This window comes from Ictidomys tridecemlineatus, chromosome 11 (genome assembly GCF_052094955.1).
Source record: "Ictidomys tridecemlineatus isolate mIctTri1 chromosome 11, mIctTri1.hap1, whole genome shotgun sequence".
NCBI classification, from domain to species: domain Eukaryota; kingdom Metazoa; phylum Chordata; class Mammalia; order Rodentia; family Sciuridae; genus Ictidomys; species Ictidomys tridecemlineatus.
This window is the reverse complement of record NC_135487.1, coordinates 102867337-102894105: the sequence shown is the minus strand read 5'-3', so window position 1 is coordinate 102894105 and position 26769 is coordinate 102867337. Positions and strand designations below refer to the sequence as shown.

Genomic DNA, 26769 nt, shown 5'->3' with positions numbered 1-26769 from the left:
TTAAACTTTTAGATGCAGTGTGGACTCCCAAAAAGGTTGCCATTATGCATTGCCAGGGTCATCAAAAAGGAAATACTGTGGTTGCTCAGGGAAACCCAAGAGCTGACAGAGAGGCCAGATTAGCTACTTAAAAAAAATGGGAAGGAAATCCAGTCCCAGATTTAAATGCTGCTCTCCTGCCTGACCCTCTAACACAATGGGAGCCAAAATATTCCCTATATGAAAGTAATTTGTTTAATACTGAAGAAAGAAACTATCTCCCAGGTGGATGGTGAAGATTTTCTAATGGCCACATAGCCATACTGGAGATTCTAGCCCCAGCCTTTATCAGACAGTCCACAGGAGAACACATATTGGACGTACAGCACTTGAGACAATTCTGAGCCAACATTTCTATATCCTCCAGCTCACAAGAATTACCCGGGTGATCTGTGAACAATGTGAGGTTTGTGCATGTAACAAGACTTCCACCAGGAATCTGAACTACAGGAGGAGCACCTTTTGAGGACTTGAAAGTAGACTTCACTGAACTACCATGATCACAGGTCTATAAATATCTTTTGGTCTTTGTGTGCTCATACTCTGGCTGGGTAGAAACCTTTCCCACCCACACTGAAAAGGCTAGGGAGATAGCCAGAATGCTCCTCCAGGAAATTTTTCCCAGATTTGGTATCCTAATGACTATTGGCTCAGACAATGGGCCAGCTTTTGTGGCTGAGGTGATACAATTACTGGCCAAAAATTTAAACATCAGATGGAAGTTACATACCACCTATAGGTTGCAGAGTTCTGGTAAAGTTGAAAGGATGAACAGGACTTTAAAGACTCAACTGGGGACTACGGTTGTGGCTCAGCGGTAGAGCACTCATCTAGCATGTGCAAGGCTCTGGGCTCGATCCTCAGCACCACATAAAAAATAAATAATATAAAGGTATTTTAAATAAATAAATAAAGACTCAATTGGGTAAGCTATGTCAGGAGGCTCACTTACATTGGGATGAACGTCTCCCTATTACACTGTTAAGGATTAGATCCACTCCCACTAGGATTGGATTCTCTTCTTATGAGATAATGTTCGGGAGCCCCCCCCCCTTCTTATTAGGGGACTACAGTGAAACTTAGCATCCAGTGAGACTTACCGTGGTCTATGCATGGTTGAAGCTTGAAGAGACTACTGCCCTGTGTCAGCCACATGGGAGGGACTGGCTGATCAATGCACGGTGAAAGATAAACTTCCCAACCAGGACTAACAGACTCTTTCAACCTCTAAGGTAGTTCTTATAGTGTAATGCATTGCCACCCCTCATTTCTAGGTATATACATTGCTGCTGGTTTGATAATAATAACTCCTACTGGCTGAATTCTGGGCAACAAAATTTAATTTAAATTTTTTTTTAATCTTGCTTATATAAGTTTTCTAGGATTTGTTTGCTGTTATTAGTTTGGCTTCACTAACTTATGTTGTTCAACCTATGCTAATCAAAATGTTAGTCTATCATTTAGTGTAGTTTCTTTTGATAATCTTAAGGGGCTCTGCCCTACTCCTATCCCAACAGTGGAGATCACGTGAACCATGTGTCAAGCCCATCTATTATTAAACATATACTTAGGACCTGTCCCACCAGAGGAATTCTATAGGTGGATGACTGTTTGTCTCTGAAAAGGAAATTAATACATGGCTTGTATTAATCCCAATTTAAGGGAAATATAACTTGCCCAGGAAATTTTCCCTTTACCAGTGGAATTTGGTATGATTGGCCTCTAGACTCCCAGCCACTGACATGGAAACGTTTTATAAAAAGTGATTCAAAACCAACTGCCTTGAGACCCACCATAAGTCCTAACCCTAAAGCTAAACTATATGAGGGGTCAAGCTCAAATCCCAACCTTCCTCCCTTAGGAAAGAGTTTCTTTCTGGACCTATCAGAAGAATTGCCAAAAACCTTGGGGTTAAAACTTGTTGGGTGGGGTGGGGGGGTGGCTGTGAGTGAAGAATGGCCGTGGACAAGAATAAATCTAGATGCTTGTTCCCTACTACTGTGGAATAAGACCCAAGTGGAACCAAGAAATGAAAGCCCCAAGGCTGGGTTCTCACTTCAGAAGTATGTGGTGAAGAATGTGTTGGCAGATTTGGACCCCACCACACCCAGTGGGTCAGTGAAACTCCATGTAATAAAACATTGTTTTGGAACTCCACCTGGTGGCCAGAGAAACCTACTTGGTTTGGAGCAGATAACTCAGGCTGGCTGGGGATTAGAGGTCTAAGATGCAAAAAGCCCATAAGAAAAGAGTGCTTTTAACTGTACATGTCCAGACACTAACCAAATCAGTTCTTTTGAGGCCATCCCTGAGATCCATAAATTCTGGAGCAATCCAGCTCCCTCTAACTGGAAAGCACCTGATGGGCTATTTTGGATTTGTGGGGAAAAGGCCTATACCCAACAAATTGGAGAGGAACTTGTACTACTGGTACTATTCAACCTGGGTTTTTCTTACTGCCCAATGCAACTAGAAAAGACCTAGGGATCCCCTTGTACGAGGATCTAGGGCTAAGAAAAAAGAGATCCATTGGACAAGAGATTGGTCTGGGAGGTCACCAATCTTGGGGTGAAGATGAGTGGACACCCCAGAGGATTATTGCCACTTATGGTCCTGCTACCTGGGTACCAAATGGCAGTTGGGGTTATAGGACTCCTATTTACATGCTGAACAGAATTATCCGCTTACAAGCTGTACTAGAAATCATTACTAATCAGACTGCCACAGGTTTTGACCTCATAGCCACACAACAGACCCAGATGCAAGCGGCTATCTATCAAAACTGCTTGTCCTTAGATTACCTATTAGCCGAGGAAGGAGGAATATGTGAAAAGTTCAACAGCTCAGTTTTGTTGCACCCAAATAGATGACAATGGACAAGCAGTTAAGGATATAACCAACAACATAAGAAAACTGGCACATGTGCCAGTTCAGACCTGGAAAGGCATTAAAGTTTGGGACCCAAACACACTTTGTGGGGGATTTAGAAGCTTAATTGGTATAGTGGGTATTCTGCTGTTAAACTGTTTATTGATCCCATGTTTGGCTCCACTGTGCATTAAAACAATTAGATCCACTGATAGAAACCCTATTGAAAGGAGGACAACAACTAAAATTTCTGGCATTATATAAGGCTTTAAGCCAAGATGATGATAATGATGCCCTTTAATTAAAAGAATTAAATTGGGCGGGGGGCTGGGGATGTGGCTCAAGTGGTAGTGCGCTAGCCTAGCCTGCGTGAGGCACTGGGTTCGATTCTCAGCACCACATAAAAATTTAAAAAAAAAAAAAGATATTGTGTTCACCTAAAACTAAAATATAAATATTTAAAAAAATTAATTAAATTATGGAGAACATCATTAAAGGGGGGAATTGTAGTGGCACCCCTTTTCTCTACAGAAAAGCCTTAACTGGGTTTCTCCAGAAATCTTCACCATGGCTGATTTGGGGACTGTCAGCAAAAGAGTCTCTGCAAAAGAGTTCAATGTACATAAACTTCCTATTTTTGTGTCACCCTATTTTACTTGGCCACTGGCTGGGAAGATACCAGCTCTCCAGATGCTGGACACCCCCTTTCTAGTTTTTCACAAACGTATCCAGTACAGTAGTTTGTAGAAATGTGCAAACAAGGCCTCTGGCTTTGAGCTGGGCTTCACAGCGATGTCTACATTCCTAAGAGAAGTTACCAATTGAGCTCCATGGTAACAGCTGGCAGGGAGAGGAAAGAAAGGGGAAAAGAAGCTCTCCCCTTCTCAGGTGTTGTCCTTGAAGGGTTAACTTGCCCAAAAACAATGAAAGAAAAGGCTGTTTTTATGTAAACTTCTGCAGACTGTGAACTTCTGAGCCCCTCCCCTTACATGCTTTGTATGAAACTCTGAAACTACCTGAACTTGGGGTTCAGGGATTGATTGATTACAGCAAAAGCTGTGCCCTCTGAACCTGGGCTGCAGCCAAATATCTTGGGTGTCCTGCCTCATCTGTCCCTACAACAAAAGTACTTTCAAAATATCTAACACCATGTGATTTGGTTTTAAATCCATTTTCAACATGAGGTTGAGATGATTGTGATGGATCTCATGTGCTTGTGTAGGAGCATGATTTGTCATTTTACTGATTAGAAATGGGTGGTGGGAGATTCACCAGATTGTACAGGGCAGAGTGAGGGGAAAAGAGGGGGGATGGAAATGAGAAAGACAGCAGAATGAATGGGACATAACTTACCCATGTTCGTATATGAATACACAACCACTGTAACTCCTCATCAGGTACAACCACAAAAATGGGAAGTTATACTCCACGTATATGTGATATGTCAAAATACATTCCACTGTCCTGTATAACTAAAAGGATCAAATTTAAAAAAAAATTAAAGAAATATTTTGTGAGAAATATGAAATTGAAGGTTTTCTGATTGCTGGTATCAATCATCTTCTAAGTCCTAAAAAAAATGGTAATTAACTGCCAACAATGAAAATTTGGTTTGGGGGAAAAAAATAAACAGCAGCTTCCTAAAATAGAGAATGAAGCCTTGCTAAAATAAAATTTCTTTTTTTAAGTGAGCAAAAGCTACTAAATCTGAGGAAAAAAAGTTATCAGAAAAATAAAAATATATATTTCTGGATTAAAATGACCCAAAATCCAACAAAAACAAGTTGAAGGAATATGGTTTTAAAATATTCTAGAAAGAAATAATTTCTGTAGTGTCCATCATGAGATATTTCCTTTTTCATCATGGATGTTAGTAATTTGAGTTTTCTCTCTTCCTTCTCTTTGTTAGCATGGCTAATGTTTATCAATTTAATTTATTTTTTCAAAGAACCAACTTTTTGTTTTGTCAGTTTTTTTCATTGTTTCTTTTGTTTCAATTTCATTGATTTCAGCTCTGATTTTAATTATTTCCTGTCTCCTACTGTTTTGGGGGTTGATTTATTCTTCTCTTTCTTGGGCTTTGAGAGGTAATTTTAGGTCATTTATTTGTTTACTTTTTCTTCTTTGAAGAAATGAACTCCATGCAATGAATTTTCCTCTTAGAATTGCCTTCATAGTGTCCCAGAGATTCCAATATGTTGTATTAGTGTTCTCATTTACCTCTAAGAATTTTTTAATATCCTCCTCGATATCTTCTGCAACCCACTGTTCATTCAATAGCATATTACTTAGTCCCCAGGTGTTGTAGTAGCTTTTATTCTTTTATTTTATCATTGATTTCTAAATTAATTCCATTGTGGTCTGATATAATGCAGGGTAGTATCTCCACCTTTTTGTATTTATTAAGATTTGCTTGGTGGCATAACAAATGGTCTATTTTAGAGAAGGATCCATGTGTTTCTGAGAAGAAAGTGTAATGGATAATACTTAATATGTTAGTTAAGTCTAAGTTATTGATTGTATTATTAAGTTCTATAGTTTCTTTGTTTAGCTTTTGGAAGATCTATCTAGTGGTAAAAGAGGTGTGTTAAAGCCACCCAGAATTATTGTGTTGTGATCTATTTGACTCTTGAACTTGAGAAGAGAATGATTGATGAATGTAGATGCTCTATTGTTTGGGGCACATATATTTATAACTATTATGTCTTATTGATCTATATTTCCCTTAAGCAGTATGAATGTCCTTTTTTATTCCTTTTGATTAACTTTGGCTTGAAGTCTACTTTATTTGATATGAGGATGGAAACCCCTGCTTACTCACATAGACCATGTGAATGGTATATTTTATTCCAACCTTTCACCTTCAGTCTGTGGGTATCTTTTCCTATGAGATGAGTCTCTTAAAGGTAGCATATTGTTGGGTCTTTTTTTTAAGTCCAATCTACCAGCCAATGTCTTTTGATTGGTGAGATTAAGCCATTAACATTTAGGGTTATTATTGAGATATGATTTGTATTACGGATCATTTTTGTTTATTTTTGGTATTTAGCTTGACTTGGTTTCTCCTTTTATTGTAGTTCTTCCCTTTGCAGACTTTCATTGTTGTTTTACATTTCCTACATGTGGAATATTTTGCCAAGAATGTTCTGTAGTGCAGGCTTTCTTGCTACAAATTCTTTTAGCTTTTGTTTATTATGGAAGGTTTTTATTTCATCATCAAATTTGAAGCTTAATTTTGCTGGACGTAAGATTCTCAGTTGGCATCCATTATCTTTTAGAGCTTGGTATATGTTGTTCCAGGATCTCCTGGCTTTGAGAGTCATACAACATGGTAATGCAAACCAGTACAGAATTTACCTAAGTAAATAGAAGCATCAAAGAAATAATAAAACTATGCAACTTGAAAGAAAAATCTACTGAAACTTTCACTGACAAAGTGGTTAAACTGATAGCTGCTTCTCTAAACTCACCACCTTCATTGATTGAGCATTAATCCAAACAAAAACAAAAAAACAAAAAGGAAATTACAGGTTAATACAAATGAGAACTAAGAAAGAAGACTTATAAGCCAATACAAATGATATCTAAAATACAGGGTCATTTCTCTTGCCTATGTGTGACGGTTATGATCAAGTGGGTCAAACACAAAAATAATAAAATGTGTTTAATAAATAAATATCTGATGAAGTAATAACACATAAGAAAGAAGAATCAAAATAAAGGTATACTTAGCCTTAGAAAATCACACCAAGAATTTTCAAACTTTCCAAAAAGGAAGGTGTGACGTGAACTGTCATAAACTCCATCCTTGTATAGCATGGGGAGACAGCACAGTGCGGGTGGTTGCAAAGCCCTGTCCGTCACTGGTCTGGGTCCACTATCAGGTGCTGGCATCTTAGAGAAAGAACATGGTGTAGTCAAGAGTGTCCTGTGCTCCTGCCCAGCACTCTGGGGAGGGTCAGAGAGAAGAGGGTGTGGAGGAGGGAGAAGGGGACACAGTGAACAGCTGGGGTACATAGAGTTCTTTGTGCTCTTTTTACACATTTTCTCAAAGTCTGAAACTACATCAAAATAAATTTCTTTAAAGAAATACATTTACCACCTGATCCAAGACGCACAAACATATATTACTAATTGAAATAAAAATAAGGTCAAAAACAGCCCATATTGACTGCATAAGTGAAATTCTGAATTTTAAAAAAGTCTTTTTTCCTTTAATAAAAAAGGCCTTCTCCATCCACCACATCACTGCTCTAAAGCAGGAGGTGATTATCCCCTCAGGAAATTCAGCAATGCTCACAGACTTCTTGTCCCAACTGAGAAGTGCCACTAGCCTCTCAAGTTCAGGTGTGCTGCTTAATACTCTGAAATACACAGCATGGAGCCCATGACCAAGATTTTTGTGGTCCACACTGGCAGTTGTGCCCAGCTCGAGAAACCCTGGATCAAAAGCCACAACTGGAACAGGGCCCTAGAAATGCTGGCAAGCAGGAAGGAGGCCTGAGTGGCCCTCCCTGCACACCAGCTACAGGGTGCTGCCTGCAGGGAGGAAGTAGGAACACTCTGACCCAGGGACAGCCCTGTGGCCTCAGGCTGCACATCAGGCCAGAGACAAGGAGGGGGGTGGGGCAGAGAACTGGGACTAGCAGCTGGAGAGACAGGGCAGCTGCACTTCCAGGGTTCAGGGTAGAGAGGTGCTCTGGACAGCACCCTGTCCCAGAGCCAGGCAGCCTGAACCCAGCTCCACAGTGGTCATTCCTCCAGAGCTGCTGGCCCAGGGCCAGACAGGAAGAACTCAGCTCTTTTCAAGACATGTCCACCATGTCTGAGAAGAGTGTGCAGAAAGCTCCTGCCAGTCACTTCCAATTCTCAATGGCATAACTGAGACCCTCCCTGCAATTAATACCAGAGCAGGGGACACCAAATCTTGAATATATAAGCTTCTCATGACATTCACAGCCATGGAAATCGAGATTGGAAGTCACATAAGCAGTAGCTCCTTTCCCATGTTCACCCTCTCTCCAAAGCTGCACAGAGTCTGTTGTGCACAGTGACCACAAGTAGATGATTTTCTTCTTAACACCCTTGAAATTCCGGTGATGAATGGGAACCTTTACTGTAACAGGGGCCACTTTGTGCTATGAACATGACCCTGAAGTGGATTTGGGGGGGGGTTATTCCCTTTCTTCTCTCCCTCCCCACTTTCTAGCCTTGTGGAAGCAATATTTCACGTCTTCTCCTCCTAAGCCAAGTAAGTTGTCCCTAGCCCACATACACCGCAAGAATACAGTATTCCAGTCGTTGCAGACTGACACCACAAGAACTAAAAAACAGCCATCTTTCAAGGCTACAGCTGAATCACGACCCCTGATGGGGCACCCCTAGAAGGTAGCCTTTGGATCACCTTTAAAGTCCTCTGTTCCCCTGATGCACCTGGGACAAGGGTCCCTGGAGTGTCTGTCTCATTGGCCAGCAAAGCAAGAAAATTTATTTTTCCTTTTTCTCAAACCCTTGTCCTCATTTTTGGGTTAGTATTTGGAACAAGAACCCAAATGTCTGTAGCATTACCAGGAGAAAGTTATGTACCTTACCTGCACAAGAAGATACCTTCCCTCCAAGCCCCCTGAGTGCTGAGCTTTCAGACACCTCTGCGAGTCCATGACAAATAGGAAAAGCCCCCAAATAAATGAGCATGCTCTAGTGTTTGGGGCAATGTGTGACTATACCAAACTGGTCACTGATGTTTGTGACCAATGTGTGTATTTGTTTGCTGTGTGTACGACTCAGGTTAGAAACAGAATTAATAAAAGAAATAGACATATTGTTTTATGTGGTATGCATGCATGCCTTATTTATTATGGGAATTGGCTCATGCAATCATGGAGGTGAATGGATCCCATGATCTCCCCTCTACCAGCAGACGAAGACAGGAAGCCTGTGGTGTATTTGGTCCCAGGCTACAGACCTGAGTGCGGGGCTGATTGGAGGCAGGTGCTGGGGTGCATCCCAGTTCAAGTCTAAAATCCAAAGAACAAGGAGCACAGATGGCCCAGAGCAGATGAGGGATGTCACAGGCATGACGATGGCAAAGTCACATGTCCTCTCACTATTTGTTCCATCCAGGGTCTTCTCAGTTTGGAGATAGCCTCCTCCAATAGTGAGAAGAGTCTTCTCTACTCAACCTACTGACCCAAGATGCCCATGTCTTCTGGAAACATGGCGGCAGACACCCCAAACAAAACGTTTTACTAGCTCTCAGGGCAGCCCTCAGCACAGCTCCTTGGACACCAAGAAACCAGCACCACGTGAGGTGATGGAATTCACAATATCCTGAGGCAAACAAAGGCTGGGTCTGCCACAAGCTCAGCCTTGACCTGTTTTCCAGGAATTGCCTGAGTCACAGGCTGAGATGGTCAACTGAGCTGAACACAAGGAGATTCACTGACACGGAGAGTCATCCACAGTGATTCTTCCCATGGAGGAAACACAGGGAGTAACAAGTAACAAAGAGTGAGCACAGAGATCAATATACCAAGCTTGTAGGCTAAGAGGGACTAACCAAGAAAGATGGTCCCATGCCAGGTGTGGAGGAGGCCCAGGAGGACACCTTGAAGTCATCTAGAAAACTGAGTAGAGCCAGGATGCTGGACACTTAAGAGATGGGCACCAGCCATTTCATATGGATGGCAAGAAGGGTCCTGGTCTCCCTGCTGGGGACCCGCTACCCTGGTCCCTGCTCACTGTGAGCCACAGCCCTATTGTCCTGTGGAAGGATTCCATGACCACAGGAGGAAGCAAGATTGCATGCATAAAGGTGTCCTTTATTCTCTAGACAGCCTCCTAGGCTGCCTGCTCTGAGGGTGTCAGAAATGGAACCAGGAAGTCTCAGACTCCTCCAGAATCTCAGAAACCCAGCAAGTGCCAGGGACATCAGTCATTCCCTTGGAAGTAGCAAGGAAAGGTGGCCAGTGCAGGGAGCCAATGCAATTAGACAAAAGCTGAGCAAGTGGGGTTGAGTCTTCACTGGGCATAAGGAAAGGCTGTGTGGCAGGGCACTCAAAGGAACAGGGACAAGCACTAAGCAAGTGTCTTTTTGGCAGGGCCAGAGAACAGGAAACGGAACTCTAAGGAAAGGGAAAATCAGTGTCCACAAATTCACTAAAAAGCCTCCTGGAGACCTGCTCTAAGGATATCAAAAATGGAACCAGGTTGTCAGATCCTGTTCATCCTGTCAGAATCCCTGTGAAGCCTCCTGCCATTTCCAGTGTCAAATGCCATGGAAGTGGGTAAGTAGACAGGGAGCGTTCCCCGGTGAGCAAACTCACGAGGGCAACTGGTGCCCTGATTCCCACGATTGGAATGCCCAGCCGTTTCCCCCTGAGGTAATGAGACAACCATGTGGGCACTATCTGGTTTCCATGGATATGCCCTTGGTAGGTAGGAGCCCCGTGTTACTTCTAACCTGGACCTGATCTCTGTTAGCTAGGACTTAGGGTAAAGTAATACGAATTAGAATATCAACATGGTAATAAACTTCCAGGTAGGGAGGAGCGGACACTTTACTTCTGAACTTCTTCTTCCCCATTCACTTCACTCCTCTCTGCTCCTCCTGTCTGTCTGCTTGCACTTTCTGTGTCTGTGTCTGTTCTTTTGTGCACCTCCTCGCAGGTATTCCTCCACAGGTGTTCCTTTATAGGAGTGGTAGTGACACTTGGCAAGTCCAGGGAGGAAAACTTAGAACAAGGTAACGCCAGCAGGTGTGTTTCAGCCTTTATGGGGATCAGCTGCCGCTCTGGGGTCTGAGCTGCACACAAGGGAATACTGGATTTTCAGACAGTTCTCAGGAGCAGGGGTGCAGTCAGCTCTGCAAATCAGAGCCAAGGATTCATGGTTGAATTACACAGAGAAGCAAGAGGGAAGGGACATTGCTGAAGAAGACTGAGAAAAGAAGCAGGCAGAGGTTCCAAAGGAGGAGGGAGCCAAGGAGGCCTTGCAGAGGAGGAGGGAGTGGAAAGAGGAGCAAGGACTGAGAAGACTGGTGCCTGGGTGCAGAGAGCCAGCTGTGTGAGGAACCCGGGGCCAGCAGGGCCAAGGACGGCTCCTTCCTCTCAGTCTGGGTGTTACAGCCTCTTACTTGTTGCCCCATGTGGCCATCTTGGAATACAGAGGTGTTGGGAGGAAGCGGTTGGACTTCATGTAGGCAGAGATCTTCTTCAGGCCCTGTGAGTGGCAAGAGGAAGCAGGAGCTCAGGGCTGCTGCCCCACTGGGCTGGAGCAGCCCCAGTGCAGGAGCAGCCCTGCCAGGAGAGCTCCAGTGCTGAGCAGTGCACAGTCACCACAGTTTCTGGGGTCTGGAAGGACACCCTTCAGGGACATTCTTCAGTTTGCAGTGACTGAAGAGAGTATGCACCCTGTGCAAAATGCATTATATGCAGTAGAAATTGCAATGCAGCTTAGAAAACCCACTCAACAACCCAGCAAGACTGATCATGTATCACCATCTATCAGGAGGGAACCTGAGGTGCAGGGAGAGGGTTTAGGGAACTTCCTCATGCTCACACAGCTAGAAAGTGGGAGGGGCTGGAGAGAGCCTGGCTCTTGCCTTTCCAGTTCTGTGCTCTCTGTTCCACTCCCTTCCTGTGCCCCGATGCACAAACATTGTCCTTTAGGCACTAAAAACTGCCCATACCTGAATTTCATACAGAGAAAAATTCTACCAGGACAAAGGGGCAGAGAACAGTGCACTGTCTGTTGGAAAAGACTGAAGACCACACTGAGTTAGTCACAAGAAAATTCTGGATGAACTGAGACACAGGGAAGAGCCACAAAGAATTGCTGGGCAAAGATCTAATCTATCTTCTGAGACTAGAAAGTCCAAATGTTTCTACCAGGTACCTGATCCCAAGCCTACTAAGCCCCAAACTAGCTCATCTCCAATACTTCCATGACCCAGGCCATCTCTTCCCTGTTTATATCTTGTGCCTTCCTTCCAGGAGAGTGACTGTGGATCATGTTCAGGAAGATGCAGGGTGCTCTAGCCAACAAGCCAGGCTCACAAGACCTCTGGTCCCCACCCTTCCAGCACTTCCTTCCCATAGTCCTGCCACATCCTGGACAATTCCCAAGGCCTCTCAGCAGAGACCAGAAAACCAGAATTGTTGAGGAAGTAGCTGAGACAGTGCTTTACTACATGAAGAGTGGGAAAACGAGAGCTCACTGGCTGAGAAACCTGCTATACTAATGTCTCAAATTCCCAGATCAGCACCAAAGAAGGTTTTATTGGTGTCAAATTGAACCTGGGGAAACCCCTGAGTTTCTCTGAAGTGATGTGCAGGCTGTGATCCTCAGCACCCAAGTGGCACCACTGGCAACTCTTAGTCAGGTGCCTGCCAATCTCTGCTGCACTCGGTCCCAGGATGGGGCCTCCATACATGTCCACTGGGCCTGACACCAAGCTCATGTGGAGGAGACACTGAATAAGCGTGAAAATCAGTGTAAGACCTCAGCTCACACACAGAACGCTTGAGATACTCAAGAGGAGAGAGGATGATGGCTGAAAACAAGATCCCAACCATCCAAAGAGCCATAATAAAGTCCCCAAGGGTCCCCACATGTACTCACCCAGCACCAGCCTCCACCCTGGGGTGCCGATGCTTCCCCAGTTTCAAGTCAATAGGAAGAGTATCATTTGGTGGGAACCATACAAGGACAGGGGTGACAGAACATGTGCTCTTCCTTTAAAGGATTTTCCTTTAGGGAATTTGAGGGACCCAGAACTGTGGTCACCTGACTAAGGATATACCCATTAGCCAATTTGTATTTTGGCCCTGTTTGTTCAAGAAAATCCAAGAACTAGAAATGGGGACACTGAGGTGCCACCAGTACTACCAGTCTGCAGACTCTCACACTGAGCAGACACAAATGCATTGGTCATGGCTGGGGTATGAGCTTGGGTGGAAGATTATGTTTTCCAAGGAGCAGACACTTTTCCTGTTTTCAAAGGGAGATAGGAACGGATCCATAGGGGACCCTAGAGGACTCCACACAGGACACAGCTAGGCCAGGGCCAGACCTCAGCTGTCCAGGTCCCTGCATTCCCATCCTAGCCTTGCTCCTGATGATTCAGTAAAAAAAATGTGTTTAAGTTTAATGAGAAACTGTAACAATGTACTGCAAATCAGTATAGAATTCAACAAAGCAAATCAGAGCATAAAAGAAATAATAAACCATGCAACTTGAAAAACAAAGAAGGATCTACTGGAACATCTACCAACATAGTGGTTAAGCTGACGGTTGCTTCTCTAAACTCATCACCTTCATTGACTGAGCATTAGTCCAAACATAAAAACGAAAAGGAATTCAAAAATTTACACAAATCAGAACTAAGAAATAAGACTTATAAATCAGTATAAATGATTCCTAAAATAGGGGGTCATTTTTTCTTGCCTACATGTGACTACTGCAACCAAGTAGGTCAAACACAACAAAAATGTGTTGAAGAAATAAAGATGTGATGGAGTAATAGGAAGTAATAATGAAAAAGCAAAATAAAGGCACCCTTGGCCTTAGGGATTTGTACCAAGAATTTTCAAAGCTTTCCAGAAAGGAAGGTGTGACATGAATTGTCATAAATTCCACCCCTGTATGGCATGAGAAATGTCCCCTGGGGAGACAGTGCAGTGGGGATGGTTGCAAAGCCCTGTCTTTTATAGGTCTGGGTCTACTAACAGGTGCTGGCATCTTAGAGAAAGACCGTGGTGTGGTCAAGAGCACCCTGTGCTCCTGCCCAGCATTCTGGGGAGGGTCAGAGAGAAAAGGGTGGGGAAGGAGAGGGGACACAGTGAACAGTTGGGGTACATAGGGTTCTTTGTGCTTTTTTTTTTTCAAATCTTCGCAAAGTCTGAGACTATATCAAATAAAAAATTTTTAAGGAAATACATTTACCACCTGACCCAGGACACACCAACATATATTACTAATTAAAATACAAGTAAAGTCAAAAACATCCCAGATTGACTGCATAAGTGGAATTCGAAATTTTTTAATTATTTTTCTTTATTAAAAAAGGCATTCTCCATCCACATCACTGCTCTGTAACAGGAGGTGATTATCCCCTCAGGGGATTTGGCAATGCTCACAGACTTCTCAAATTGCCACAACTGAGAAGTGCTACTAGCCTCTCAAGATCAGGTGTGCTGCTAAACACACACCCCCTTCCCCCACCCCCACCCCCACCCAATGCACAGCACGATACCCAGAACAAAGAATTAATGTGGTTTCCAGTGGCTGTTGTGCCCCGGTTGAGAAACCCTGGACTACAGACCATGAGTAGATCAAAAGCCACAACTGAGGCAGTGGTTGTAGCTCAGTGGTTGTAGCTCACTTGCCTAGCATGTGTGAGGCACGGGGTTCAATGCTCAGCACCACATATAAGTAAATAAATAAAATAAAGATCCATCAACAACCTAAAAAAAAAAAAAAAAAAAAAAGCCACAACTGGACCACTGTCCTAGTAATGCTGGCGAGCAGGAAGGAGGCCCGAGCAGCCCTCCCAGGACACCAGCTACAGGGTGCGGCCTGCTGGGAGGAACTAGAAACACTCTGACCCAGGGGACGGCCCTGTGGTGTCAGGCTGCACATGGGAAAGAGACAAAGAGGGTGGGGCAGAGAACTGGGGCTAGCAGCTAGGGAGCCTGTGCAGCCTGCACTTCCAGGGTTCAGGGTAGAGAGGGGGGGTGTCTGTGATCACCCAGCACCCTGTCCCAGAGCCAGGCAGCCTGAACCCAGCTCTAGCATGGTCATTCTTCAAGCTGCTATCCCAGGGCCAGACAGGAAGAACTGAGCTTTTTTTAAAGAGGTGTACACCATGTCTGAGAAGGATGTGCAGAAAACGTCTACAGGTCACTTCCAACTTACAAAGACTTGACTAGGACCCTTCCTGCACTTCATATCCCCTAGGGGAGGCCACACGATGAGTACATGAGCGCCGACAGACCACCACGGCCAACAGTGATGGGCATCCCCACAGCAGCACTGTCTCCCACTCTTCACACAGCTTTAAAAGCCTCCCCAGACACGCTCCAGTGCATGACCTGGGCAAAACACACAGGCAAACAGATGGTTTTCCCTGTGGAGGCCCTTAAAATACCCATGATGAACAGGGACATTGACCAGGAGGGAAGATAGCTTACCTCCACACCTGCATCCAGTTCATTCCAAATTGAAAAAACACTCAGGTAAATGGATCTGTCCTAATATTTTTGTATTGGATTTCATTTAATAAACGGATTCGTTCACTAGAGCCATCATTTGAGTTCATTTATTTGCTATATATAATAGGGTTCTCCACAGAAACAGAATATACAGGTATACAGAGAATATGTGTGAGTGTGTGTGTGTGTGTGTGTGTGTAGTATATGTACATAGACAAACATTTTTTGAGACAGAAATTGCCTCACATATTTATGGAGAAGGAAAAGCCCATGATCTCTGCAATCTAGACAAGCAAGGAAATCAGTAGTGTAATTCTGTCAAGTCTGAAGGTCTGGGTAGGTGGAGGGGCTACAGCTTAAGTCCCAGAGAAATTGTATGGTATAGAACCAGGAGCCTAGAAATCCCAGGTAAGAAGGATGTCCCAGTCAAACAGAAAAAAAAATCACCCTTCCTTTGGATAATGCCTGCCCACTTTGGTAAGGATTATCCTCTTTACTAATCCAGATGCTAATCTTTTCTGAAAACACCATGGCAGGTGCACCCAGAAATAATGTCTTATCACCTATGTGGGCATCTCTCAGCCTAGTCAAGTTGATACGTGAAATTGGCCATCACATTATGTGACAGGACCTAGAACAGAACCACAGTTGATTACTTATCCCTACAGGAAACAAAGATTTTGACTGCAGCAGGCTCATCTTTCAACCTTCCACAGGAATTGACTAATCAACACAGAATGAGTAAACAGAGAAATTTATGCAGGGAGATTCATGGACAGTGATTCCTCTGTGGACACATGCACAACGAATAATTTACAAAGAGTAAAGTGGAGAACTACAAAGCATTACAAAGCTATGAAAGTATCATGAGATGGCAGTGTTGGCCCCCACATGCCTACATAATGTAGAAAGAGGTCCATATGACTTACAGTGCCACCAAAAACTAAAATATTCTATCTAGAGATCATCAAATAGTCTATTAATAATAATCATTACAACATTTTCCCCATTACCTTATAGTATCTGCTTGGTGACCTACCCAGATAAAATAACCAAACATCGGGGCAAGTAGTTTAAAGATGATCATCATACTAGAAAACAAGTTTTAAAGTTGGTTAAATGCACAGATCTAATGGCATGATGTTGCATTCCTGGTGACAAAAACACTCAGGGTCACTCCAGGGGAACTGGGCTGCATGAAATAACCACCCAAGAGACAGAGATACCTTTTTCTTTGGGGGGGTCTTGTGATGGATCCTTTGACCTTAAGGGTCCACAGAAAGATCGGGCCACCATCTACGGCCACTTTGATGTGGCCAGATCACAGGAAGTGACCGGCAGAGCCTCGACCGATCAGGAAAGGTCACAAGGCATGGTGGCCTCCAAGAGCATGAGAATAACTAGACAAACTATATTGAGAGTGCACGTCCACACTAATCTCACCTATCCAAAGAAATGAGCGTCAATCAAAGGAGAATTTGAAGTGGCGCCACTAAAGATAGAATGAACACCTGCTATGTTCCGAAGCTGTTCTGGGTATTATACCAGTGAACAAGGAGAAAACCACATGGCCTCCTGCCATTGATTTCTTCCCTCCACAAGGGAGAAGATGGTGAACACAAACACAAATAATGTATGTTGGATATGTGTACTGTTCACTGAAGTACAACTGAGATGCACAGATCACCAGTGTATACCTCTATAGATTCTGACATGTGTCTACTTTATGTAACCACCACCCATTTTGAGATATGGAACATTCCAGTACTCTACAAGTTCCCTTCAATAGGAAGCTTCCACCCCATCAAGGTCAGCATCTACCAGACACCTATCACCATGCAGTCATTTTCCTTGTTCTCCATTTTTATATAGAATGATGATACCACTGGTACTTTTGAGTCTGGATCCTTTGACTCAGGATCATGTCTGTGAGGCTCATCCATGTTGTCATGCACAGCCTTAGCGCATTTATTTTTAACGTAGCGTACCATGTCATAACAAGAATAGTAGAACTATATTAATAAAATGGTTTTATTTGTCCATTCTTCAGTTGAGGTCCGTTGTGGGCTATTTAAAATCAAGCTGCTTTCAAATCTTGTTGCACATGTCTTAACATTGTCTTTTGGGAGACCAAAAACATTCGGTCTTGTTGGGAGGGATCCTGGGTCCTAGGTACTTGCATGTTTAGGTTTAGATGTCGTTGCCACCATTACAAGGTGGTTGTCCCACCAGCAATGTATGAGAGTTACAGCTAATCCATAAATTCAAAAACTACTGTCCGTCCACAGAATGTCAGCCATCTGAGTATACACCTGGATGTATATGGTATTTTTAACTACTCTGCTATGGAATGGTGTTTACCATGTTTTCTTATGTTTCTTGGCCATTCGAATGTTCATTTTTGAGAAACATCTATTGAAGTCTTGACCATTTTTGGATATAAGTTTCTAGAAATACAGCTCTTAGGTAAGAGAACTTTCTTGATAAGCCACAGTATCTCTTACCTGAGTCTTCCCTAAATGCCTCTGCTTTAGTTTGGATCCTGAATGTCCCTCAAAGGCTCATGTGTTCATGGCTTGGTCATCAGGGTGGCACTATCAGGAGGTAGTGGAAGCTTAGGAGACAGGGCCTACTAAGAGGTACTCAGGTCATTGGGGACTGGCCCTCAAAAGGGATCATGGGATTCTATCTCCAGAAGGACAGACAGCAACTCCCTGGTGTCGGGTGCTATAATTTAGAGCAGGACAGCACCTAGGGGCTGGACGGCAGGTAGAGCCAGGACAGGTTAACACAATTTCACGCCAGTTTTTCTACCAATTGTATACTGCCCTCATGTAACTATTTGCGGGCAAGGGCATGGGTCACTGACAATGGGATAAGGACATGTGCTAAGGACACCAAGACTCGTGGGTGTTTTGGAGTTTCTTTTGAGACTCGTTCAGTCTTTCTTTTCCTCTATCTCCAAATTCCCATCTCAGGATTAGAGGGAGAAAGGAGGGCCAATAAGGCCGTGGGTATGATAGGGGGATGGACAGGAGAGAAAAAAATGAGAAGATGGTGCCAGAGCTACAGGGGGGTCTGGCCCTTTCCCGGGGCCCTGGCAGCAGGAAGAGAACAGGCTCCTCACTCCCTGATCCTATCCTTCCAAGGCCCTACTTGTTGCCCCATGTAGCCACCTTTGTGTACAGAGGTTTGGGGAGGAAGCGGCTGGACTTCATGTAGGCAGAGATCTTCTTCAAGCCCTGCAAGTGGGAGAGAGAAAGCAGAACTCAGGACTGCTGAGGTTCAGAGAGGTTAAGTCAACTTCCTCATGCTCACACAGCTACTAAGTGGGACAGACTGGATGCAGCCTGGCTGTGTATCTCTGATTCTGTGCCCTCTCGGCTGCACTCCTCACCTCCCCTTCCCACCAGAGGCCCTGTCCCCACTATCTGCACAAACAATCTCCTTTTTCACGGGAGGCTCCTTCTTGCTTCTTGAACAACAGAAGAAGGACTGAGCATGACACAGAGCTTGGGAGAGGTCCAAGATGATTCACCCAGTGACTCGGCAAAACCCGGATGATAGTATGTAACTGGAAATGGACCCACAAAGAAAGAACAACTCTAATCACTGCCCTGAAGCAGAAAGTCCAAACTTCTCCACCCTATTCCTGAGTCCAATCTCACTGTGTTCCAAACTACCTCTTCTCTAGCCCCACTCCACGGGACCAGGCAGTGTGCTTGTGGGCCTTCTTTAGAGGACAGGGACTGCACAGACGCTTTCTAAGGGGTTCAGTGCAAATCAGGGCTGCTGTGCCCAAAGGATCAAGCCCACACTGGGCTCAGGCCACAGCCCTCAGCTTCCTACACTCCTCACTCCCAGGCTTAATCCAGCCCTTACACAATCCCCAAAGCCACTCAGCCTGGACCAAAACCAGAGCTGGTAACAACTAGCTGAGACAGCGCATTTCTAGACAAGGAGGGGGAAAGGCTAAAATACTGAATCTGCTCAAGAGGTTGTTTTGGTGAAAAACAAAGGAACCTGCGGTGACCCATGACTGGCTCTAAGGTGAGGTACAGGCTGTGCTTCCTAGAACACAAGTGGTACCACGGACACCTCATAGTGTGATACCTGCTATTCCCTGCTCCACTCAGTCTGGGCATGGGGAATCTTGGCATGCCCTACGGGACCTGACAGCAGACCTCACATGGAGGAAATCATCACAATGTATGAGTGAAAAATAAGGGTATGACCCCATTTTGCATATGGAACACTTAGAACACTGAAAAGAAGAAAGAGGTCAAGGGAGAGGAAAGGAAAGTCCCACACCATAGAACACTTCAGGATAAAGTCCTCTAACACAGACACCCGTGTCTGTACCCAATTCGGCACCGACTTCAGCTCTGGCGTCCAGTGTGTCCTCAGATGGGGGTTCAACTGGTGCAAAAAATTCTGCCTCTAGCACAAAATATATCCACTGACTGGTGTCCTTAGGAGCCACAAGCTGACATGGAGCCCAGCACAGCCTCTACTGGCACTGGGACCCTGAGCAAATGGTTAACCCTCTACACTCTGTTTCCTTATCTGTCCAGAGGGACTGATAATTTTATGTACCTTGCAGGAATGTTGTAATGACATATTTGAACAAGAGATGCAAGGTGATAAACACGGGTCCTGGCACAAAGCCAGTGCTCAATAAATGCTCTCTCTTCTCCAATTAGCTTCATGACTAAGAAAACACAGTGGGAGGAGAGAAGGGAAAGTTGATAGCCAAGAGGAAAGAGGGTGGGAGGAATCACCTCAAAGCGGGATACGAAGTCCTTCAGGTTCGAAAATTCATCCAGACACTTAGGGTGAAATATTCGGTGCAGGTCAAGTATATCATAAGCAAGGAAATCCACAAAGGTGATCTGCAGAAAGCCAAGGATGAGTGGGCATGAAATTTTGTACCCTGGAAAGGGTGAAAAGTCCCAATTCTTTTGTTTTTACCTTATCACCAACAAACCATGGCTTCTTCCCCAGGAACTGTGAAAAGAGCTTCAGTACCTCTGGGAGGCGCTCCAAGTACTCTGGCTTCAGTTTCTCCTGAGGCAGAAAATAGTTGTCATTATCCTAAGAAATAAGTTCCCTGGTAGAGTGATGAGGCTCAGCATTGCTATTCATGGCCCCAGCTAGCCCCAAGTGAGAAACCATCTTACCTAAAATGGGGATTAAATCACTATCCAGTTTTTTTTTATTTAATGAATTGGCATTTATTGATTCCTATAGGATACCTGACCTCTTCCTTTAGAAATGATAGAACATCAAAGAAGAATAGAACATTATCTCCAACGAGACATTATTACCAACCACCTCCTGTGGTTTTTGACCCATGAGGGCCTGAGCACCTGCCAGGCTCTGGACTCAGATGTTAGGCGGTATCAAAGAAGCATGAACTGAAAGAGCCCAGGAGAGATGATGAAAGTTCTACCTAGAAGGTTCCAAAAGAATGAAATACACATTTGAGTTTTTCCCATAAAGTAAGGAGTATTTGAGGCTGATAAGAAGGAAGGAGAGGAACCTCTGGCTGACGCTTAGTTGCCTAATAGAAAAATTTATTTATATGGGTATGAAGGAGACAGCGCCAGAAAACACTTGGCTGAAGGTCAAAACTCAAGAGTTCTGTAACAATCCATCTTTTTGTACTTCCTTTTCTCATAGACTTAAGTATGTGCATTTCATGAGAAGACACATGATGTAAACCAGCTGGGAGAGGGCCTAGGGCAGAGATGAAAAGTGGAAAGAATTCCAAAATTTGACTTTATGCTCTAGGAAGTCAATGTCCATCTTGAGGAGTCTGGACTGTACCCTGTAATGGTGGGGATTGAATAAAAGTGTTCATTTGACACAATCTGATGTTACGAGGGATACTGACAGAAGCACACAGAATGTACCGGAGGATAAGCAGCACTAAGGAGTTCAAAAGTGAAACAAGACTCATCTAGAGGGGATTCTAGGAGTCCAGAATCCTGATCCAAATCCTGCCGGGTCTAGCCCAGTGGGGGTAGGGGTGGTCAGCAGATGACTCACAAAGTCTGGGCTATAGCAGACTCTAGCCAGCTCATTGGAGATGTCCATAGCCTGGTTCTCCAAAATGTCCACACGAATCTTCTCCTCTTCTGTCTCCCCACCTGCCTCACACACAATAGAGACACACCTTCAGCCTCCCACCCCAGCCAAGCCAGGGACATGGCCACCATCCCCTACACCCTGCAGCCAGCCCCACTCACACAGGTTGTGCTTGCGGGCAATGTAGCGCAGGATGGCGTTGCTCTGGGTGATCCTGTGAGGCCCGTCAATCAAGTAGGGCAGCTGGATGGACAACCAGGGATGGTCAGGTGAGATGCAAGGTCCCACTTCCCCTTCCCTAAGTTAGGGACATGGAGATCTGGTACTTGGTATGCCTGGCCCATGGTAATCACTACACAAACACACTGTAGAATAAATGAATGATCTGGGACACAGACCATCACACAAAGACAGTGTAGACACACAGAACTGAGAGTAGTTGAACAGAAACACTGATCTCGAAACTCTAAACTGGAGCATAAAGATGAGGAAGGGATGCCTTCAGTTTCCCAAACTATCCGCGTCCTCCGAACCTACATTGGGAAAGTCCAGGCCCAGCTTGAATTTCTCATCCAGCCACTGGCTTCTGTCATAGTCTGGAGCTGTGGAGGAGAAGATGATGTGAAAGCAAACCTCCCCTGAGTCTAACACTCCTTCCCCGCACCCTCCCAAGGAGGCAGATGCAAGACACCTAAGAGGGTAGATCTGGAATCTCAGACACTCCACTTCACATTCCAAGATTACAGGGAGTAATGAATGCTTTTAAGGGCTATGAATCCAACATGATTGAGGCTTACAAAATGTTCAGACAAGGGCTAAGGGGAACCCAACAAGATCACAGAGGAGGAAGGAGCCAGCACTCCACTCCCCGAGTCCTGCCTTGTAAGACCAAACTGCACCCTCAAGGAGGTTTCTGGGAAGGCGCAGGCTCTAAGTGCACCAGAAGGAGTTCTGCAGAGCTGGGCAACAGGCGGCCAGGCCATGGGCCTCAGAGCACCGATTAGCAGGAGCTGGACAGGGGGCCAAACAGGCGGGTGACATTACCGTCCCCCATGGTGTATCTCTTCTCCTCATAGCTTGAGTCTGTGTATTCCAGGAGCAGGCGGATGGCATGAGCCAGCTGGGAGAGATGGCCGTGGCAGAGGTCAGAGATGGAGGGACCCTGATTTCACCTCCTCCTCTAGAACCTCCCACCCACACCTAACACCACCCGCCTCCCACGAGCTTGCGCACTCTGGAGCTCACTGTGTGAGGAGAGGGCCTCAGACAGACAGGCAGGGGACTCCAGCAAATCCTGAAGAGGATTCGCCTCCTAGAAACCGCCCCCTTCTGCTCCACACGTCTCCGGCCCGCCAACTCACCCCGCGGATGTCCCAATAACCCAGGATCATGGGCATGGTGCGGGTGTTGTGGGGGAGCCGGACTGGCCTCGGTGGGGCTGAGCCTTAACTTTCTGCTGGCGCCGGACAAGGAGGGGGCGGGCCCTGGTGGCCGGTCCCGCCCCGCCCCTCTTACGCACGGCCCTCCCCCCGCCCCTCTTACGCACGGCCCTCCCCCCCGCCCCTCACACCCGAGGGGCCGCTTTGCTCAAATCCGGAAAGAATGAGATCCAATTCCGCCTCCAGCGCCGCCCAGCGGCTCCCAGCCCTACCCTCTGCTGGGTTCGTGGGGAGTAGGCATGGCGCTGGGAGCGCGGTATTTGGTGAATGGCTGAGTACCCCTTCTCCCTTCCTTGCCCTCCTCGCAAAGCTCAGCCCCTGGATTGTCGGTTTCCCGCAGGTTGTGGGAGGATCAGGCCATAAGTGCTACTCCCACCTGAAAGTTTTAATTTGGCACTTCGCCCCCAGTAAGTCATACAAGCCTTGGTCTGCAACGTTTTGCTGATTTGGGTTGTTGAGACATGAATCCCTATTGCAAATGCATTCCACCATTCAGACAAGACGGATCTCGCAGACCTGTCTGGGTCCTGCCTCAGTAGCGGCCTCTAGCTTCAAAGTGAATTTTTTTATAGGTTTGCACACTGTGAGACGATAGTACTAGGGCTTAGTCCTACCAATAACCACGTGTCACCTAACGAAGTTGGATAATGTCTTTATTGTGTGAACATCATAGCGTACTTGTGCAGACCTAGATAGTGCAAGTCAGTTACTTGAGGTGGCCTTTTTGATTCAATCAAGAGGAGAGAACATGAGATGAATGAGGCTGCTGCTAGAAGATCGTGTTTTACAGTTAACATTTTTTATGTAAGCTGGAAGAATATAATCTACACTGACTATAGTAAATTCATAAACCAGTAACATTTAATATGATTATTAAGTATTATGTACTGTGTACATTGTATGTGCTCTTTTTTTTGAGGTGGGGGGGGGTTGTTTTGAGACATTCTCACTATGTTGACCAAGCTGGTCTTAAACTGATAGACTCAAGCATTTCACCTGCCTTAGCCTGGGGAATAGCTGAGACTACAGGCCAAGGCTATCACCATGGGTATGTATGTGCTAGTCTTTCATATAGTTGACAACACAATAGGTTGGTTATACCTGCTAAATCTAATTTGCTTAACATTTTTATTTTAACATCAGCATGACCTACGCTCAACTTCTCTCCTTCTTGGTTTATAAAAACACTAAAGAATGTCCTGTATTTTCAAAACACCTGCTCCTGTCGTTCTTACCTGACTTCCAGTCTTCAATAGCCAAACTACAGTCAACTGGAGGGACTGTTATTGAGTAATGCATTGTGCCATGATGTTAAGAGAGCTACAGCATCACTAATCAATAAAAATTTTTAAATTCCATTATAGTCCTATGGAATCACCTTCATACATGGGGTCTTTGACCAAAATGTGATTAAGTGACAGTGTGACTATACTTATAGTTCTTATCATATATTAAGTGTATCATTTCAAAAGTTTTATACATCTTGACCTTGGAAAGACAAAATTTCCAGATTCAACTGAGAAAATGATTTTTAAAGCCAACATTAATTAGAATAACTATGAAACAATAGACATTGCTACATTAGTATTCATTTATTTGGTCACTCCTTTTTTTAAAAAACAACGTCAACCACATGCCTATAATCTCAGTTGCTTGTGAGGCTGAGGCAGAAAGATCACAAGTTCAAGATCACCCTCAGCAATTTAGTGAGACACTGACTCAAAATGAAATTTTTAAAAGGCTGTGGATGTAACTCAGAGGTAGAGCACTCCTTGCACCTTTCAGTACTCACCACCACATACACATACATATATATATATATATATATATATATATATATACACACACACACACACACACACACACACACACACACACACACAGTTGTTGAGTTCCTACAACAGATAGGCCCCATGGATAAGATAGTCCCTCAAGTTGCCTGTAGTTCGGCTTTTTGAGACTGGAAGTCACACAAGAACTACAGGGAGGATGTTTTGAAAATATGAGACATGTCTTGGTGTTTTTATAAACTGAGGAAAGAGGCTGAGTGCAGACCATGCTGGTGTTAAAAGAAAAATGTTAGATATATTAAACTTAGTAGAGTTTTAGCACAGAATGAATTATGAACAGGCAACACTTGGAATCAGGAGAGGCTGAGAGCACCCCCACCCCAGCAATGTGGGCAAGGCAGTATTTATCATGAGAAAATGGAAGTGAAATACAAAACAATTTAATTGGTCCCAGTTCAGCATTTGCTTTTTAAGGACATGGTCTTATGAGTTGGCCACCTGTAGTTGACTGAATCTCAGCTGTTGCGATTGGCTGAAATGCAACTACCTATCAAAAGAATACGCTTTCAGGTAGGTTGCAGTTTGTTTACAAACAAGTTAGGTTGCAATTCATTATGCTTGGAGGTAGCTTAACACAAATTAAACTTAACATTGGCCAGAGCAAGAATTCTGAGGAGCAGGTAAGATGGGTCTCAGAGCACAAAGGCTCCTTCACAGAAGGAGGACAACTGTATATAAGAAAGGGAAGTACTAGACCAGCAGGCTCTCAAAGGTGGGTCCCAAGAGCCAGGAGGATCATCCCAAGGGTTGCTAAGAGTCTCTGAAAGCCAATAGGGAGCATTGAGATTAGGGACACTGGGAAGTGGTTCCCTTCATCATAAAGTGTGTTCTGTGATTGTTGAGAAGAGTATTCTTCATGTCTGTTGAGTTTTAGGTGGTTTATTGTTATTCAAGTCCTCTCCTTGCTTATTTTCTTTCTGCCTGTCCCACACATTATTAGAGTGGATAATTACTGCCTCCCACTGTTATTGTCTGTTTCTCCACTCAAGGCTGCCAATTTTTGCTGTTGTGTCTTGTTTTTCTGTTCCCAATGTGAGAGATGTAGCCTGTAGTTTGTATGAAAAGGAATCAGCTAATCCCCTACTCCAGAAGTTCTCCCAAATATCTGCTTGCTTCATTTTGCAGGGAGCGGGCTTCTAGATACCCTTTTCATGTAAACTTGATTATCAGTGAAATGGTAGTTTTGAATGACTGGACATCTCTAACAAGGAGTTGGAACCATGGGGTAAATTAGTGTGCAGGAGAAGGTGTAAGCCTGATGTCATACACAATGTTGTATCTTAGTGGAACACAGATTGCACTGGGAGGATCAGTTGTTATCAAAAGGAGTGGATCATTTTTATATCCCTTGAGATGGACAAAGTCCCTAAGTGGAATTAAGCAGTTCCTGCAAAACAAGTGAGATGTCTTTGAGAAAGCAAACAACTATAGCAACCAGAATAGCCTCAATATGAGTCCTTATCGATTGGTCTCGCCAATAGGACTGTAATGACCTCAGCAGGAGCGTTGTTGAGTTCTGCAAGAGTGCAGGTTGGAATTAATGATATGGGAGAAACATAATTTACCACACGGAACCTGTGAGAGGAAAGTTTCTTTTTGAAATTTTTAAAAGAACAGCTATTAAATTTTTGTCAGCAGTCTCAGGAGAAAGCGACAGGTCTAGCAATTGTTAGAATGGCAGCAATACTCTGGGAGAAACATACAAGAAAGTTTTGTGTTCTCTTAAGTGGTAGATGCAGAATACAAGGGGTCAGAAAGAGAAAGATGAAGATATGTGAGATAAGGTTTTAGAGGGCTTCAAAGTGGGATGAAAAGTGAAATCATAAAAGGGAGTTGAATAAGAATGTTAATCTTGGTTGAAAATCTGGGGCAGAAGCTGTCACCTCTGAACTAAGCATTTTAGGAAGATTCTAAGAATCTCCGTCAAAGATTTCCAATGGAATGAGTGCATTAGTAGTCTGTATATATATATTTTTAGCTGAGAACCATTAACCTAAGAATCAGTACTTTGGAGTCTCGCTGCTATCAGTTGTTAATAGTACCTGATAAAATCCTTTTCAATGAGACTCAAGGGCAGTTCTTGTCAGGTATTTCCTGAACACTGAATCTCCTGTTGTAGATCATAGGCAGGCAGTTTGGCAGTGCAATTTGGCTCTATTGATGATAGAGGTATTATCCTTTGAAGTTTCTTTATTTTCCTTGCAATTTCACTGCAATCACAGAGAATCTAAGATTGGGGGTGAAATTTTCAAATACATAGACCAGCCTGTT

At 44.3% G+C, this 26769-nt stretch overlaps 1 protein-coding gene across 2 annotated transcripts; it reads right to left on the bottom strand.

The window, feature by feature from the left end:
• Positions 1 to 10733: 10733 nt before the first annotated feature.
• Positions 10734 to 22731, bottom strand: Gstm4 (glutathione S-transferase mu 4). 2 transcript variants are annotated; one of them, XM_078026957.1, is made up of 8 exons: positions 22571 to 22731; positions 22254 to 22329; positions 21747 to 21811; positions 21371 to 21452; positions 21171 to 21271; positions 20091 to 20186; positions 19901 to 20011; positions 10734 to 11127 (listed from the first exon to the last, which is right to left on the bottom strand). In XM_078026957.1, exons 1-8 carry the CDS (start codon positions 22604 to 22606, stop codon positions 11038 to 11040), a joined length of 657 nt encoding a protein of 218 aa, XP_077883083.1. In that variant the 5' UTR covers positions 22607 to 22731; the 3' UTR covers positions 10734 to 11037. The 2 variants fall into 2 exon arrangements, with proteins under 2 accessions (XP_077883083.1, XP_005338152.2); XM_005338095.5 differs by lacking the exon at positions 10734 to 11127 and adding an exon at positions 17133 to 18361.
• Positions 22732 to 26769: the final 4038 nt, after the last annotated feature.